The sequence below is a fragment of the Moschus berezovskii genome, chromosome 8, assembly GCF_049115385.1.
Source record: "Moschus berezovskii isolate FMDL1 chromosome 8, NW_MosBer_1.0, whole genome shotgun sequence".
Classification (NCBI taxonomy): Eukaryota; Metazoa; Chordata; class Mammalia; order Artiodactyla; family Moschidae; genus Moschus; species Moschus berezovskii.
The window spans coordinates 97895765-97913745 of record NC_142467.1 but is presented as its reverse complement, the minus strand read 5'-3'; the positions used below and the strand labels follow the sequence as shown (position 1 = coordinate 97913745).

The following is a 17981-nucleotide window of genomic DNA, read 5'->3' as shown; positions in this document are numbered from 1 at the left end:
CCCTCAAGTATATGCAGTCAGGGTGGTGTCTGGGGAGGGCCACGGGGGTGTCGGGAGAAGAGATCTACGTGAGGCAAGGGGCCTCAAGCTCCTTTGGAAACCCTGAAAGAGAATGGGGCCCTGGAGTAGTGGATTCACTGGCCAGTCATCACTGGGGGAAGGAAGAGTGAATGAGGGGGTCAGGGGATAGGGGTGTCCGAGTTTTTTGTGGGTAGAAGACAGTGAAGGGCCAAGAACGGAGGAGGAGGGCACTGGGGGAAGGGGAAAAGAGAAAGAGCCGTTGAGTGCCGGAGAGCATGTTAAAGACGCGGTTCAGAGGCCAAGTCCCGGCTCAAACTGCTCTTCAAGCGGGCGCGCTGGGGGTGGGCCCACAGGCTGGGGCGTGGTCCTACGTCTGTCCCCGCCACTCCAGCCCTTCTCAAGAAACCAGAGCCTCGCAAAGCAAGGCCTGGTGTGGGGGGAGCTGGACCGGTATAGGGGCGGGGCCTCTCCGAAGTTGGACCCGCCCCTCTGCGTGCCGCCTCACAAAGCCGGGCGGGACCGGGGGCGCAGCCGAGCCGCAGGCGTCAGACCCGCCCCCGCCGTTTCCCCCGCAAGAAAGCCGCCTCATAGCGCGGCGGCCGGCGTGGGGCGGGGCCCGGGGGCGGGTCCGCAGGGCCGAGCACCGCCCCCTGGCGCGAGCTCCGGGCCCCGCCCTTCCTGGGCCTCCGCCGCCGCACGGAATTACAAAGCGCGTCGGTTCGGGCCACGCCAAGCTGGGGGCGGGGCCCTAGGTCTAGGGGCGTTTCCGCGAGGCCGAGCATCACCCCTGACGTACGCTCCCTCCCTGCAGTTCCTGGGCCGCGGAGTCACCTCACAAAGCAGCGCCCCTTCGCGCGGGGCGGGACGGGGTGAGGGGGTCCGGCCCCGCCCCCTAGCGTGCTCCCGCCCAGCGCCCAGAGCCGCCTGCAGGGGGCGCTGCGCCACGGTGGCCGGGCCGCAGCGGCGGTGGCGGCGAGGCGGCGCGTGGCCGGCAGGCGGCGCTGCCCGGCTCGGCCTCGGCCTCGGCCTCGGCCTGCTCGGCGGCGGCGGCAGCGGCGGCGGCCTGGGCCCGGGCGCGGCGGCGGCGGCGGCGGCGGCGGCGGCGGCGCCTGGAGCCGGATCTAAGATGGCAGCAACGGCGGCGGCGGCGGGGCCGGGCGTGGGCGGCGCGGGGGCGGCCGGCACGGGTGTCACGGGGCCCTGCGGGGCCGTGTCCGTGTTCCCCGGCGCCCGCCTCCTCACCATCGGCGACGCGAACGGCGAGATCCAGCGGCACGCGGAGCAGCAGGCGCTGCGCCTCGAGGTGCGCGCCGGCCCGGACGCGGCGGGCATCGCCCTCTACAGCCGTGAGTGCGGGGCCCCGGGGCCGGGCTGCGCGCGGGGGCTGCGCACGAGGCCGGCCGCGGGGGGGGGACCCTGGCCGGGAGGGACGCGGCGAGGTGCCTGGGGTTCCCAGGGTGAGGGGCCCTGCTCCGTGGGGGCCTGATGTGGGGTCTGTGGGGCCGAGCCGAGGGAGCTGGGTGTGTGTGGGGGGCCCCCGAGTGAGGGCCGTGGAGGAACGGTGTCAAGGGGCAGAAAGAGAAAAGAGGGCGTGCGTGGTGGCCAGAGGTGAGGTGCCCCGAGTACGGAGGGAAGCGGGAAGTGGGGGAGTAGTGAGGGCCCTGAGATTGGGAGAGGGTGGGCAGGAAGTGGGGGCCGAGAGTGGAAGGTAAGAATTCTGAAGAAGCCGGGGGTGTGGGGGCTGGGTGGGAGGGCAGGGGGCCTGGGCGTGGGAGAGATGGGAGTCTGGGGGCGGGTGTGGCCGCCGTGGCGGGGAGGAGGGGAGGAGTGTGGACGGCCTCGGGCCATCCAGGGGACCCTCTGGACTGCTAAGGACGGTTGGAAAGTGGTGCCCAGTCTAGGGCGGCCTGGAGGACCCTGTTCCAATCATCTGGAGGACCTGGCATTCCCGACCCCCGAGTGGGAAACTTGTAGATCTAGGGAGAAGGTCCCTGCGAGGGTGGTGGGAGCCGCTGAGTGTGCGCCTCGTAGAAACGTGGACGGCTGGGGCCCCTTCTTGATGCCCAGCTCCGAAGTACGATGTAACACTGCCTCCTCCCTCGCCACGGTCCCCCGATCTTCCTTTCTGGGGATGTGAGAAACTGGTTACATTTTCAGAAGCTAGTTTCTAAACTGACATTTCGGTGTGTGTGGGGGAGAAAGATCTCAAACGTGTTTGCCGAGACCCCGCGTCTTTGTAGTTCATCGTTTCTCTTCCTCCTGTTACTCTTATCTGTTCTCTCTTGTTCTTATCTGTTCTCTTCTCATTCACGTTTTATTCTTCTGTTGCACTCAGCTTTGTCTCTCCCGGTCGCTTGCTCGGATGTTCTCCTGGTGTCACTGAAAAGGCTTTTCCTGGTCGTGGTTTGTGTGAGCTTTTTGCCACTTTGGGCATGGGGTTTTCCGAAGGGAAGTGTGTGGAGCAGTTGGTTCCCACACAGAATTCCTCCCACCCAGCATCACATCTCTTTTTGCTCCGACAGAGCTGGGTCTTCTTGGACCAGATGAGGGGAGAGAAGAGTATGCCAGGTGGGTATCAGTGCTCAGGACAGACACTTAAGCTCGGAAGGGCCCCCCAGATCATAAACACTGCCGTTCATTCTATATACATGAATGGGCACAGCACCAAGTAAGGCATTGTCTCTCAAACTAGGGTCCCAGTGCTGATCCTCAAACGAGCTCCAGGGGAGTTGCTTTTTCTTTGGTAAATAAATTTCTTTTGATTTTAGGACAGACTTAGATTTATAGAATTTATAGAATTACTAGGAAGATTGTACAGAACGTTCTCATATACTCTCTTCATATCTTTCTTTAGGAGAGGTTTATTAGTTAAATTTTTTAATGTGGTTTTTAACTTACTTTTGGCTGTGCTAGGTCTTCGTTGCTGCGCTGGCTTTTTCTGTAGCAGTGGTGAGCGGGGGCTGTTCTCTAGTTGCGGGGCTCAGCTTGTTGCAGAGCATGGACTGTAGGGCACCTGGGCCTCAGTAGTTGCAGCACATGGGCTCAGTGCTGGCTCCCAGGCTCTTAGCGCGCAGGCTCAGTAGTTGTGATGCAGGGATTTAGTTTCAAGGCATGTGGGATCTTCCCGAACCAGGGATCAAACCCATGTCTCCTGCATTGGCAGGCAGATTCTTAACCACTGAGCCACCAGGAAAGCCCCTCCAGGAGAGTTTTTACTTTCCTGCTTTTGTTTTGTGGATACACTTGGAATTGTTACTAGTTATAATAAGGGAACACTTCTGTTTGGGGAGGTCATTCATAACTGAAGTGATCTTCAAGAGGAGAATGTCCGCATTTCTCACACCAAGAGTCTCAGTCTGGAATGACAAAGTCTCAGGGACCTGAGATAATTTCTGTCCCCTTTATGCCCAAGTCACCCTGGCATGGAGTGGAGAGCATGGTCTCTGGTCTTGGCTGAGCCTGGTTGTATTGGTTTCCCAGGGCTGCTTAACAAACGGAGTGGCTTAAACCAACAGGAATGTATTCTCTCATAGCTCATGGGCAGAAGTCCAAAGGCAAGGTGCTGGCCGGGCCACATGCACTCCAGAGGCTCTAGAGGAGAATCCTTTCTTGCCTCTTCCAGTGTCCAGTGGCTCCAGGCATTGCTTGGCTGGAGGCCACAGAAATCCAGTCTCTGCCTCCATCTCCACATGGTGGCTTCCTTGTGTCTCTGTTTCTTTCCCTCTAAGGTTACCTGTCACTGGATTTAGGGGCTTCCCAGGTATCTCAGTGATAAAGAACTTGTCTGCCAATGCAGGAGATACAGGAGATGCCTGTTCAATCCATGGGTTGGGAAGATCCCCTGGAGAAGGAAATGGCAACCCACTCCAGTATTCTTACCTGAAAAATCCTGTAAACTGAGGAGCCTGGCGGGCTACAGTCCGTGGGGTGGCAAAGGGTCGGACATGACTGAGTGACTGAACACGCACACATGAATCTGGAATCTAAATCCAGGATGATCTTCATTCAGTCAGTGGTGGGTGCTAAGTCATGTCTGACTCTTGCGACCCCATGGACTGTAACCTGCTAGGGGAATACTGGGGTGGGTTGCCATTTCCTCCTCCATGGGATCTTCCAACCCAAGGATCGGACCCATGTCGCCTGCATTGGCAGGTGGGGACTTTACCACTGAGCTACCTGGGAGGGCCAGGATGATCTTAGATCCTTAATTATGTCTGTAAGGATCCCTTTTCCACATGAAGTCATATCCACAGATTCTGGGGGTTAGGGCTTGGGCATATGTGTGGGCTGGACTGGTGCCCGGCAGGTAGTTGGGGAGCTCTGTGCCTCGGTCTCCTGAGTGGCAGGATGGAGGTGATGACAAGACTTGGTGGCACAGCGTGTTTGCTCAGGGAACGAACTCTTCTTCCTTGGAGGCAGCCTCTGCTCCCGTAACGGGCTGTTGAGGGCCTCAGAGTTGGCAGCCTCAGGGCGAGGCAGTGCTGCTTCCCAGTTGCTCTAAAGTCTGCCGGGGGAGTGCAGAGTCTTGGATGGGCGAGCAGGCTGGGCCTTCTGGGCGTGGACGGCTGGCCACGGTGCCCTGGGAAAAGGCAAAGGTGGTCTGGCCTCTGGGGGGACTTGGGGGCAAACCGCGCTATTGGGAGCCTCAGGCCTTCTCTTGGAATGAACTTCCATCCCTGGACTCAGCATTTCCCAAACTGGACCCTTCTGGGACCTGCATGCTTTGGCCAGGTGAGAAGGCTTCAGGAACTCTGTTCTGCTCACCTGTCCTTCATGAGGCGGGGTCCTGTGAGCCACTGGAGACCCCCAGATGCCTGGCATTCGAGTGTGTGTGGGGGGTCAAGGCAGGGCATGAGGGTGGCGGTGGACCAAGACAGCCACATGAGTCTCCCTGTGCCCACGTCTGGGAGGCGAGAGTCTTGAGCACAGAATCGGACTGGTGTGAATCGCCGGCTGCTCAGCCTTGAACTTGCCATGTCACCTGTCGCGACACCTGTTTCCTTACCAATAGCGACAGGTACCTGCACATGACCTCACTTTCCTCCACTGCAGAGAGAATAGTGCCACCGGGGGCCTGGGAATATGGGGAAGTGGAGCAGGGAGTCCGGCCGTAAAGGGTAGGCTGGTCTACAGATGTTATCACCAGTGATGCTATTGGTGTGGAATGGTGAAGAGCTGGCTTTTCTAGTAGAAAGTCCTGTGTGCTGTGGGGCTGCCCAGCTGCCTCCCACCCCCAGCAGATGGGAGAAGGACCCCCCACGGCTGCCACCTCTGCCTCAGGTGGCAGGGCTGGGAGATGGGCTTCCCTGATGGCTCAGTGGTAAAGAATTCACCTGCCAATGCAGGAGACGCGCAGGTTCAATCCCTGGGTCAGGAAGATCCCCTGGAGGAGGAAATGGCAACCCACTCCAGTGTTCTTGCTTAGGAAATCCCATGGACATTGGAGCCTGGAGGACTGCAGTCCATGGGGTCGCAAAGAATTAGACACGACTTAGTGACTGACCAACAACAGCAAAACGGACATACAGGAGGACATGTAGCCATATTCCTTGATGTTTGCATCCTCCGTGTGGGAAAGAGGACAGTTGAGGAAGGCTCTGGCTCAGTCACCCTGTGGTGAATGGTGACCCTTCCCCACCCCACCCTCTTTTCTTGGCTTTGTGACATAGTTCCACAACCAGGGATCGAACCCCTGCCCCCAGCAGTGAAAGCACAGCGTCCTCTAACCACTGGACCTCCAGGGAATTCCCTCCCCACCCCTTCTTGCCACTTGATGTCACCCTGGCTCACGTCCATGGCATTGGCTAAGTGGCAGCTCACATAACCGGACCACTTTCCTCGGGCAGAGGTGCATCTTCCTGGGCCTTGAGGAAGCTTTGGCACGGGGCCCTGGAGTGTCTGGATGCAGGCTGCCTCCTCCACTGCACTCTGTCCACGCCCAACTTGCCAGGAGGCAGCTCCTTGAGAAGCCCGTCATGGAGTGGCTGGGGCCGTGAGCAGAACAGACTCAGTTCCTCAGCCCCTTGGTGGCCTTCATGGAGATGACAGGGCTGCTTTTCTCTTGGTTCTCTGGCTTCTCCCAGCCCCATTGGCTAGGAAGGGACATATAGCAGGGCCAGCTCTGATGGGCTAGATTTCAGTTTGTGGGGGGACCTGCCAGGGGCTTGGAAACCCCAGAGGAAACCCCTCTGTGAAAATAAGCTGCAGGTTCCAGAATCAGGAACCCTGTGACTTCCTTCAGTCACGCTCCTGGTAGCCCCCACCCCCGACAGCTGGGGGCAGTTGGGGTGGTGAGATTGTGGAAAAGTTGGTCCTGTGTGCAGCCTTTCGGACATGCAGTGTCCAGCTTGGGGGACAAAGGTAGTCACATCAGAAGGCATTTATGTTTTCAGAGGTGCCTACCAGTTACTACTGACTGCTGTCACTTATTGAGCACTTTCTGTGTGCCAGACGTGGATAGACCCCCATGCTTTGACTTTGGAGGCACTGGGGAAAGGATGGTAGTATAAGGCAGGACCTGTGGGCCAGTGGCCAACTTTTTAAGCAGTCAGAGCTAAGGGAGGTTTGTACATTTTTGAAGTGTTGATTAAAAGGAGAAAACCCAAGGAAAAATATTTAACGAAGACCATCAGTTCAGTTCAGTTCAGTTCAGTCGCTCAGTCGTGTCCGACTCTCCGCGACCCCATGAATCACAGCACGCCAGGCCTCCCTGTCCATCACCAACTCCCGGAGTACACTCAAACTCATGTCCACAGAGTCGGTGATGCCATCCAGCCATCTCATTCTCCGTCGTCCCCTTCTCCTCCCGCCCCCAACCTTTCCCAGCATCAGAGTCTTTTCCAGTGAGTCAACTTGTCGCATGAGGTGGCCAAAGTATTGAAGTTTCAGCTTTAGCATCAGTCCCTCCAATGAACATCCAGGATTGATCTCCTTCAGAATGGACTGGTTGGATCTCCTTGCAGTATAAGGGACTCTCAAGAGTCTTCTCCAACACCACAGTTCAAAAGCATCGATTCTTCGGCGATCAGCCTTCTTCACAGTCCAACTCTCACATCCATATATGACCACGGGAAAAACCATTGCCTTGACTAGACGGACCTTGGTTGGCAAAGTAATGTCTCTGCTTTTTAATATACTATCTAGGTTGGTCATAACTTTCCTTCCAAGGAGCAAGCGTCTTTTAATTTCATGGCTGCAATCAGCATCTGCAGTGATTTTGGAGCCCAAAAAAACAAAGTCTGACACTGTTTCCACTGTTTTTCCATCTATTTCCCATGAAGTGATGGGACCAGATGCCATAATCTTTGTTTTCTGAATGTTGAGCTTCAAACCAACCTTTTCACTCTCCTCTTTCACTTTCATCAAGAGGCTTTTGAGTTCCTCTTCACTTTCTGCCATAAGGGTGGTGTCATCTGCATATTTGAGGTTATTGATATTTCTCCCAGCAATCTTGATTCCAGCTTGTGCTTCTTCCAGCCCAGCGTTCCTCATGATGTACTCTGCATATAAGTTAAATAAGCAGGGTGACAATATACAACCTTGACGTACACCTTTTCCTATTTGGAACCAGTCTGTTGTTCCATGTCCAGTTCTAACTGTTGCTTCCTGACCTGCATACAGGTTTCTCAAGAGGCAGGTCAGGTGGTCTGGGATTCCCATCTCTTTCAGAATTTTCCACAGTTTATTGTGATCCACACAGTCAAAGGCTTTGGCATAGTCAATGAAGCAGAAATAGATGTTTTTCTGAAACTCTCTTGCTTTCTCCATGATCCAGCGGATGTTGGCAATTTGATCTCTGGTGCCTCTGCCTTTTCTAAAACCTGCTTGAACATCTGGGAGTTCACGGTTTACATATTGCTGAAGCCTGGCTTGGAGAATTTTGAGCATGACTTTGCTAGCGTGTGAGATGAGGGCAATTGTCCGGTAGTTTGAGCATTCTTTGGCATTGCCTTTCTTTGGGATTGGAATGAAGACTGAGCTCTTCCAGTCCTGTGGCCACTGCTGAGTTTTCCAAATCTGCTGGCATATTGAGTGCAGACCATAGAGTCCTGCAAAAACCTAAGATACTTACTTTCAGTCTTTCACAGGAAAAGCTTGCAGACCCCAGGGATAAGTGAATGAAACAGGCAGGAGGAGGGGTAACTTGGGAACTCAGCCCCAACCAGGGTTGGTAGATCTTCTGCAGCTTAAGAGAAGCTAAAAAGCCCTTCTCTGTGTAGGTCTGTTTGTTTTGATTGTGAAGTGTCCTGATTGATCAGGCCATATGGAGTATGCTTTCTGGACCATGTGGGCCCATGTGGGCCAGTTAGCCTGACAGGTATGACCCTTCTGTGTGTTACCACTGGGCCTTAGAATAGTTCTGGGAGGTCAGGTATGCGCCTCCCATTCTGTTGTTGGAAAAGCAGGGGTGAAAGGGTTATGGCTGGCAGATAGCAGAGCTGGCTGTTGGATGCTTTGCTCTGTGCAAAGTGGTTCAGTGGAACCGGGTGGTCAGGATTCAGTTTATCCATGCATTAACAGAGACCCAGAGTAGAGGTGGCTTAACCATGCTGGCAATTCATTTCTTGTGCTCTGGTCCTGAAGCCTTGGAAGCTGGAATCCAAGGGCTGTTGTGGAAGCTCTGCTCGAGGAAGTCCTCAGACCCAGGTCCTTCTAGCTAACCCTGTTCCCACATTCCCAGGGTCGAGTCTTGTCATCATGGATCAGTATGGCAGCAGGAGTCCAGCTATTACACCTGGTTTGCAGACAGCAGGATCAAGGAAGGGGCAAAGGGTTCCAAGAACATTGCCAGGCATCTGTTAGGGAAGGTTCCCAGAAGCTGGCCCTGGTTGCTTCTGCTTGCATCCTATTGGCTAGAATGCAGTCAACATGGCCACTGCTAGATGCAAGGGGACCTGGGAAATGTAGTCTTTAGTTAGAGGGACCCTGTCCTCAGCTCATTTCAGGGTTTCTCTTTCAGTGGGAGAAAGGGAGAACAGATACTGGGAGATAGTCACCTTGGCCATAGTAGGTAGGATGTGGATGTAGCCACCATCATTGGGCAGAATACTCCTGGTTTATGGAAGGATGCTCAATGAGTTGGGAACAGCAGCCTGGTGTGAGTAGAATGGAGGGACTAAAGGATGGGTAACAAGGTTGGGCCCAGGTCACGTCTCCCAAATGACAGAGCCTTTTCCTATAGGTGGTTAGGAGTGCCCTGCCATTTTTCACGGGGGCCTAACATAAGGATGGTATTTCTGAAGATGCTTCTGACAGCAGGTTATGGTGTAGACGGGAGCAAGGAGAGAAGCCGCGGAAGCTTGCCGAGAATGCAACAGAAATGTAATCAAATAGTTTCAGCTTAGTCTGCCCCTGAAGCCCATTAGAGACCCAGAGTCCTGTTATGGTACAAAAGATGAATTCCGCCCTTAGGGCAAAGGGCAGATAGTCAAGGCCATGACCCTCGGCCAGGGGTCATGAGTCACCTAGCCAAAGGGTTTGCTCTACTCTGTGGTTAAATAAAAGGAGATTCCTGATATTTTTTAAAAATCGGGTGATTTCCCATCAAAATCTGGCTTGTACTTCTGAAAAATCAATAGGGCTGCAACTCTGGGCCCTCACACCCTGAGGCTGAGTTGGATGGTAGCGCTGCCTTCAGAAGGGGCCTGTGCCCCACATGGCCAGAGCCCCTTCCCTGCTGGTGGCTGCCCCATCACAGGTCTCACACCAGTAGCCATCTGCCTTCCCACTTGTAGTGTATTGTTTTTCTGGGTGTCCATCAGGTATGGGCAAATGTCTCTTAGCCTTAGCCCTCGGCCTTCTTCAGCCCCGCCCCTCCCTCTAGACAGCTGTTACCCCAGATCAAGCTGCCCTGGCTTCTAGTCCCAGGCCCTGCCCACTGACTGCCTCCCAAGCCCCTCCCCTCCCTCACCTCTGCCTGCACCTGTGTAGGCCCACAGGCCCTCATTGGCAGTTTGGAAATATAAAAGGTCTGAAAACCTGACTTCCTGCTCATTTGGCAGCAAGAGCTAACCTGACCCAAACTCGGGCAAAACCCCAGCCCTGAGTTGCCACATGGGGCCTTTTATACTCTCTCGGTATCCAGTTGAGAATGACTGTTCCCACTTAGGGCTTCCCAAGGGCACAGTAGCAAAGAATCCGCCTGCCAAGCAGGAGACGCAGGTTCGACCAGGTAGGGAAGATCCCCTGGAGAAGGAAATGGCAATCCACTCCAGTATTCTTGCCTGGGAAGTCCCATGGACAGAGAAGTCCCATGTGGCAGGCTACAGTCAGTGGGGGTTGCAAAGAGTCAAGCAGGACTGAGCACTGCACATTCCCACTTTGCCTGCAAAACAGTGCTTGGTTACAGATGTTGCCTATACTCTGCTAGGGATAATTCATGCTGTCTGTGCCTTGTTAACATTTTTTCAAACGTGAGGAGCTTGTAATCTGAAACTCACTGGCCCCCTGTGTTTCAGGCAGGGCCTAAGGGCCTGCCTCCTTACATCCTTTACGTGAGGTCACGGGTGGAAAGTGGGCCACACCGTGAGCAGCACCTGGCGAGCAAGCGCAGCCTTAGGTGTGGGGGTTTGGATGAGGTGGGTGTGCAGGGCCTTTTGGCACAAGGAGGAGTGTGATGTGAACTTCGGATTCTGCAGTGCATTCTGAACTGGTTAGATCTAGCAGAAGGAGGGAGGCAAGATAACTGGGCGGCAGGCGAGGCTTCTTTGCAGGGGAGCCTGGGGAGGCAGGCACCACCTGAGGAGGTGGTGAGTTTGCCAGGATGTCGGGAGAAATACCTATCCCAGATGGGGGAGTGGGAGGGCTAGACTTGGGCTGGACTTGGCTGCTCCTGTGGAGAGTGGAGGCTGGCAGGGGCTTTAGGCAGCTCAGAGCGGAGGCTCTTAACCTGAAATCTTTGGATGGTCCTGGTGGGTTGGTGGGTGTCCCATGATCTTACAACCCCTTGGAAGTTGCATGCAGTTTGCATAAAGGTAGACGGACAAGAGTCAGTGGCTAGGACCTCAGAGGAGCCTCCTTGATTCTAGAAAAGGGGTGACAGCACCTCTCTGGAGGGAACACTTGTAAAGCGCTCATTAGCTCCGTGTGCTTCCAGTGAACTGGGGCCATGGTGCGGCTCTTGGCTCTCTGTGCTTCTTTCGAGGGAGAGGCTCCCTTGCTTTTGATCCCCCTCAGAGGGATTTGTGACCCAAGAAAGGCTGGTGGCCACTGAGGACAGTGGCAGATTGTGGAGTGAAGTAGTCAATGGGGGCCATGTGTGTCTGTGTCCTCTCCAGGAGAATGACCGTGAATGGCAGGAGTTGCCAAGGGGAGATTACTGGATTTCTGAGCAGGAGGGACAGCCCACTTTGGGTGCTGCAGTTGGGGAGGGGACCCAGGCAGATGGCAAGTCTGAGGAGGGCCTGGTAGTGGAGGCTGGGGGGAGAGTGGGGGAGAGACCTGACCCGGGACGGCAGGCCCACCACCAGTTCTCTGAAAATAGGGAGACTCGAATTTTCATACACTCAATCCGAAGCACGCATTCAGAGTGACCTTGCTGTCTCTGTATTGTAGTCATTACCATTTGTTTAACTTTATTTATTAATTTTAAATATTATTTCTCCGACCAGACTTCTGATAACAATTGCAGTGTGTTAGCTAGCTGTCGTGTAACAATAACTAGTTAATGAACGAATGATTGGCTGCACTGGGTCTTCGTTGCCATGCACGCACCTCTAGTTGCAGTAAGGTGGGGGACTGCTCCCTAGTTGCAGTGCTCAGGCTTCTCTTGTTGCAGAGCATGCGTGGACTGTCGGGCACTCAGGCACAGTAGTAGTGGTGAAGGATCAGTTGCCCTGCGGCATTTGGGATCTTAGTTCCCAGACCAGGGATAGAACTCGTGTCCCCTGCATTGGCAGGCAGATTCTTAACCATTGGACCACTAGAGGAGTTCTTAACTTTAAACAGCAAAAGTTTACTGAGCGTCCATTGCGTGCCAGGTACTGTTTGAGGAGCTGGGATTAAGCTCGTGGGCCCACACTTGTGGGCCTTGTGGGGTGGGAGTATGTGTGACAAGCGCTGTCTCAGCAGTCTCCCACAGTGGTCAATGCCTTGAAGGTAAACCTGGCTGAGGCTGGAGAATGCTCGAGAAGGGGCTGCTCGAAGTGGGGGTGAGTGGGAGGTGCGGGTTGGTCGGGGATAGTCACCACTCAGAATGGGGCATTAAAGCTGCCAAGAGAAGTGCATCGGCATGACCCGGACTCTATGCCTCAGTTTCCTCCGCTGTGAAATGGGGATCTTGGTAGCATCTGCCTTGGCGAGTTGTGAGCTAATAGAAGTAAGGTGCTTGAAGTAGTATCTGCTGCTCAAGCAGGCAGACCTGGGGAGTCAGCCTGTGGGCCTGCATGGCCAAGAGCAGCCCGTGGCCAGTGTGGCTGGAGCAGGGTGAGTGTGGGGAGGGGTGGGTCCAGCAAGAGGCTTGGCGTTTACCCCCAGAGTGTTGGGGAGGGGAGTGACACCCGCGGTGGTATCTGGGTTCAAGCCCTCCCCCACCCCTTAGTGCCCTCCCCCATCCTTTCCTAGCAGAGCGATCCTGGGCGAATGACTCAGCCTCCCGGATCTCAGCTTCCTTGTCGGTGAAGGGGGTTTCACTTGAGGGGTTTGGCCGGTGGTGGGTGGTCACCTGTGCCCGGACTGCAGGCCCTGTACACATCAGACGATATCCCTGCCCCCGACTCAATTCTGGTCTTGGGAAGCAGAGAGAAGGCGGATGAGGAACCCCTTCTCCCTGCTTGGGGAGGGGCCGGAGCGTGGCCTCGAAACCAACCTGAAGAGAAGGGGGCAGGAGGCCGCCAGCCTGACAGAGTTGAGGTGGGAAGGAGGGAGTCTGGGCGCAGGAGCCACGGTCTCGGCTGGGCTGGGGTCGGCTCTGGGGCAGCGGGGGTCTGTATCTCTGGGCCAGTCCTGCTCTCCTGGTCAGCCAGGCCAAGGGACAGGTCTGCTTTGCATTTCTGGGCTGGAATGCTCACCCTTCCCCCTCCCAGTCTGCAGCAGCTCTCACGGGTCAGAGGCATCTGGAGGTCATGATTAGCTTAGGCCACAGAGTCTCATCTGACTTGACCTCATAACCCCAGGCAAGTGACCCTCCTTCTCAGTTGTTCCCTCCTAGAGTGGAGAGTGGTTTTGGGGGCTGGTGGGCTACAGTCCATGGGGTTGCCAAGAGTCAAACACGACTGAGCGACTGAGCATGCGCACACACAGATTCGCCCCACGTGTACAGCAGGTGAATAACACAGTGTAAGAGATCACTGGTCTCCTAAACCTTCCGTGTGGTCTGGAAGAGACGTGTCCCAGGTAGAAATGATCATGAAACCCCCAGATGGGTATGGGGCAGCTGGGAAGGCCTTAGAGATCCTGCCCCAGCCCTTCCTGGTCCCACATGGCTCGCTTTGTGTGTTCACCCTCCTGTGTGCTCACTTCCGGGACTTGCTGGGAAAGCGTCAGGATTCAGGGTCCCAGGAACACAGCAGGGCGGGGCTGCTGGCACCCTTTATGTCTGCTCCGAGAAGCCACGGCACCTTTTGGTTTAAGATCCCCGAGTCCCTGACTTCCCCCACACCCACCTCTTTTGTTCTCTGAAAGCCAGTTATTGAAGGAAATTGAGACCAGGCTTCACCCAGGTCTGCAGGAGTTAGATAGGGGGGCCCTGTGACCCTCAGGCGTCTCCTGTGGGGTTGTGTTTGAGATCACTGGCTTTCATTGTTTAATCAGCATGCACAGACTCCCGGGCCTAAGGTGCACTTGACATGGTATGCACCCCAGTAACTGCCGCCCAAAGTCAGACCTAGAACTTGGCCTGCAGTCTCTGGGTGGGTTTGGTTTGCTTGGCAGGGTATTCTTGAAAACTGGTCCAGACGGGTGTGTGTCAGGGGGTACTCTGTCTCCTCCCCTCCCCCACTCCTCACAGAATAAGGGGAGAAGCTCTTTCACGCCCTCTTTTTGTCTGTCTCTTTCAGTTGATTCATCACCCACAGCTTTGGTGAGAGCGGGTCTGAGCTGTTTTCTTTAAGACTGTTGGGCGGATTTGCTCCTCCGCTAATTGTGTTCCCGTGGCTGGCGTTCGTCTTGGCTGCATGTGATACTCACGTAACGGTTTTGTGTATAGAAACCTGCCTAACAACACAGGAGCTGGTGAGAGTCTAGCTGCAGGGACCCCGGCAGATCTGAGCTCTAATGAAAAAGGAATGTTCCGTCATCCCCCCAACAGGGGGCACGTGAATACATGATCAAAGGCAGATTGGGGGGCCTCTTGCAGATCCAAAAGGGGCATTCCAGCGAGCTAGCCACATTCTTCCCTGAGCTGGAGGGGCGGGTGAAGGCAGGCTGGGGCTTCCAGCCTTCTTTCATGTGTCCCAGACGCCCCCTCCTCAGAGCCTGTCTGGTCCACACCGAATGTGTGACTGGAGGTTGGCATCCCTAGTGTTGCATGAGTCTTGGGTTGGAGATGCTGGCTGGTTGCCTGGCCTTGATGCCCCTCCACCCCCACCCCAGTGACCTGCTTATTGCTGCTTTGAGGCCCTATCACAGCTGTTGTGGGCTGAGCAGCGGGTGGGCGCCATGTCAGGCTCTTTACGTTCATTGACTTGCCTGGCCATCAGAACAGCCCCATGGGGAGCCACTCACTTCCTAAGAGGGGAAACTGAGGCACTTGGTGGTGGCTGGCTGTTGGATGCCAACCCGGCTTTGGCCCTGATGTCTCCCCGGGGGCGCTGGTGAAAGTCAGTGCCCTAGAGGAGAGGCAGACCTGGCCCTTGGGGTGTGTGTTAGGGAAGTGGCCCTGGTGGATTCTTCTGGAGCCCAAAGCCGGTCTTTCCTCATTCCTGTCTCGTTGCCGATCCATCGTGGGTTGGGCAGGCTCTGTCCCCACTGGCCCTGGCCACATCTGGAGTCACATCTGGCAAGGCAGCTGCTGGCAGGCCAGCAGGAAGGGGCCCTCCCTCTGGACTCACACATCCGGTTCTCTGAGCCCAGAGGCAGGGCCAGAGGGGCTCCTGGAGCCCCAGGGGCCTGGCGGAGGCCCTTCTGGCAGCCACGCGGCCCCAGGACATCCTGTGTTACCTCTGGGCCAGTGGTCAAAGTGTTTACTTTGTCGATGAGCCCTCCACCAGGACTGCAAGTGGGCCTCAGCCCCCCAGCTGGTTTCCTGCATCACTCTTCCACCAAGGCTCCTCTGCCCTGTCCTCCAGCCTCTTCCGGTTTGGCCTCCCTGGAGTCACCCTGGGCTGAGGGCTGAGGTCCCTCAGCTGGCTGGAGGAGGAACACGTTAGCATTCCCCAGACACTGACTGGCTTGGCTTCCTGTGCTGAGCACATGGTCCCCGGCAGCTGTGGGAACTAGTGTGTGGGGTGTCCCAGCCGCTCTGAGGGTGGGTCCCCCTGCTGCCCTTGACCAGGCTTCCCCTGTGTGCCCCAGTCCTCATGAAGCACTGCCCTCCCAGTTCCTGTAGTCACAGGTGGTGGAGACCTTCATGACCCCTCTCAGCCCTTGGAGTCTGGCTCTGTTGCAAGCCTGTAGTGGGGACTCTGGGGGATGGTGCCTGTCAGCCGTGGTCAACCAGCCGGGCCTGGCTCTGCGAGGCCCAGGGCCCACGTCCTTCCCTGGACCCTGAGCATGGTCTCACAGCCTCCCAGGCCCAACTCACCTCCCAGAGACTGGGATGGGGTTCAGCTGTCTTTCATGAGCAGCCAGGTCCCCAGGTTGGGCGGCTTCAAGCATGTCAGTTCTCTGGACCTCAGTTTCCCCTCTTGAACTTGAGCTCAGTGAGGAAGGTGGTGTTTGGGAGCATTAGCTGAGGCCCTGACTACATGAGGTTTCTGCCTGGTACCATGTACAGCAACTGCTTCAAAGTTCCTGCCAAAGAAGAAAGGCTCAGCGCTAGAGGCCAACAGCACAGCCCCTGGAGTGAGGGGCTGGGGCTAATGGGTTTGTTGCCTCCCCCCACCCCTAATTATCCTCTAAGCCCCCCTGCTTTCAGGGGCCGAGGAACCGTGCACAGCTGCTGTTCCTTTTGTAGCTCACAAAGCGCGAGGCTGCCGGCTGATTAGCATGGATGGGGAGATATTTGCATGTAATGGCTCCCGCCCAGTCAGAGCCCTGAGTAGTCTTTTCAGAAAAGCCAAGCCCTTTCTTTGTCTGCTGCTTTTCTTGGAGTTGCCCTTCCACACACCCCGCAGTTAGACTCGTTTCTGGGGTCCCTCCAGACCAGGCCTACAGGACCACAAGCTTCCAATCCCTAAAGGCAAATACCATCCACCACCCCACCCCCAGCTCCCATGAACCAGCCCTTTGAAAGGGGTCCCTGCTGATGCCCAGAAGCCAGTGCTGACTTAGGAGGTTTGGGGGACTCTAGTGTGGTGCCTCTTCTTCAGCCTGTGGTCAGCCCCATGGTGGCGGAGGGAAGGCGGGTGGCAAGGGGTGGGCCAGCAGTGGTGGCTGGCTATTGTTATTGTGAAATATTGTCACAGGGATGAAGGCTAATATAGCAGACATCAGGAACTGCCCATCTCCACCTGAAGAGAGAAGCAAGTGTTGCCTGTAGAGCCCAGGGCCCCTGTCTTGTCTCCTGAGATAACCTTGTGGTCAGCCAACTCTGGTGGTCAGCCTTCATGAGTGGCCTAAGGTCCCACACCTAAAGTCAAGACCTTCCCAAGCACAGCGTGAAGCTGGCACCTCTCAGCCTCAGCCGATGGCTGCTTCAGGTCGAAGTGACCTGTGCTGAGCCTGGTCTGGGTACCCCATAGGGTTGATTCAGTGGCCAGGTGCCTGGTCTGGGCCCAGCGTGGCCTTGTGTCCAAGATTCTCTCTGGGAGTCCTTCTTTCCCATCTTTGCCTCTGGTCAGAGGGCCTTGGGGATGTGGGGCCCCCAGATGGATGTCGTGTGCTCAGAACACCTGCTGTGTGCTGTGGTCTTGGGCTGGGCACAGGGTGTGTTAGTCCTTGTGACAGTGCTGATCAATGCATTATTTTTCAAGACCTGAAAGCTTGGAGGGCTGGAGGGTGGGGTCCAGGTGGCAGAACCCGGGTTCGAATGTGGGCTCTGGAGTTCTGGGATTTGCACCACTGTGTGACCTCCTCAGCAGGTGGAGAGGGACTTGCCTTGGGTTTCCTTCCAGGTCTCAGGAGGCCTCGGGCACCCTGGCCTGGCCCAGCCCACTGCCCCTCCTCCGTCACACCCACTAAGGGGAGGGGAGAGCGGGGTGCTGGCCCAGGCTAGGAGAGGCAGTCACCAGCTGAGAAGCCAGTGTCCTCTATCCTTTAGCCCTAGTGGGACACTGGGGTCACAGGACCTGAGGCTGCGGCGTGTGTGTGTGTGTGTGTCTCTGTGTCTGTGTTTGTGTGTCTCTGTGTGTGTGTCTCTGTGTGTGTGTGTCTATGTGTGTGTGTGTGTCTGTGTGTGTGTCTCTGTGTGTCTCTGTATCTGTGTGTGTATCTGTGTGTGTCTCTGTGTGTGTGTGTCTCTGTGTCTGTGTGTGTGTCTGTGTGTGTCTCAAGGCCCGGTTCCCCTCCCCTCCCCCACTGTCACTATTGCCTTTGTGTGCTTATCTTTCCGGAACATGATGGAAATTCACGCTGCTCAGGAGAGTGAAAAGTCCGTGTCTTCCTCCCTCCCCATCCTAGCCACTGCTCATCTCTGTCATGACCTACCCACGCGGGTTTTCGGGCACACACACGGGCTTGTGTGCACCCATCTCCCCAGGAACACACCAGCTCAAGGTTGTCCACGTTTAAACCATGAGAGGGGGGTGCCTGTTGAAAAGTACACCTCCCTTCCAGAGGCAGCCCCTGAAGTCATTTCGTGGTGTTTCTTTCTGGACAGGCCTTCCCCGCACCAGCTCCCCCTGCTCGTTTTTACACCCATGGCGCGTGTATTTCACACCGTGTGTCCCTAACCTGTGGCTTGGTCATCTTAGCATGGTGGCATC

The 17981-nt window shown here is 56.0% G+C and overlaps 1 protein-coding gene across 3 annotated transcripts in view; it reads left to right on the top strand.

The window, feature by feature from the left end:
- The first annotated feature begins 877 nt into the window (after positions 1 to 877).
- CARM1 (coactivator associated arginine methyltransferase 1) overlaps positions 878 to 17981 on the top strand; it is a 44037-nt gene continuing 26933 nt past the window's right edge. For 2 of the 3 annotated variants that reach the window (XM_055428883.2, XM_055428882.2), the window contains exon 1: positions 892 to 1367. In XM_055428883.2, the coding sequence (XP_055284858.1) occupies positions 1148 to 1367 (220 nt within the window). In that variant the 5' untranslated portion in view covers positions 892 to 1147. Of the gene's footprint in view, positions 1368 to 17981 lie in introns of all 3 variants that reach the window. The other variant, XM_055428881.2, reaches the window with a different exon arrangement.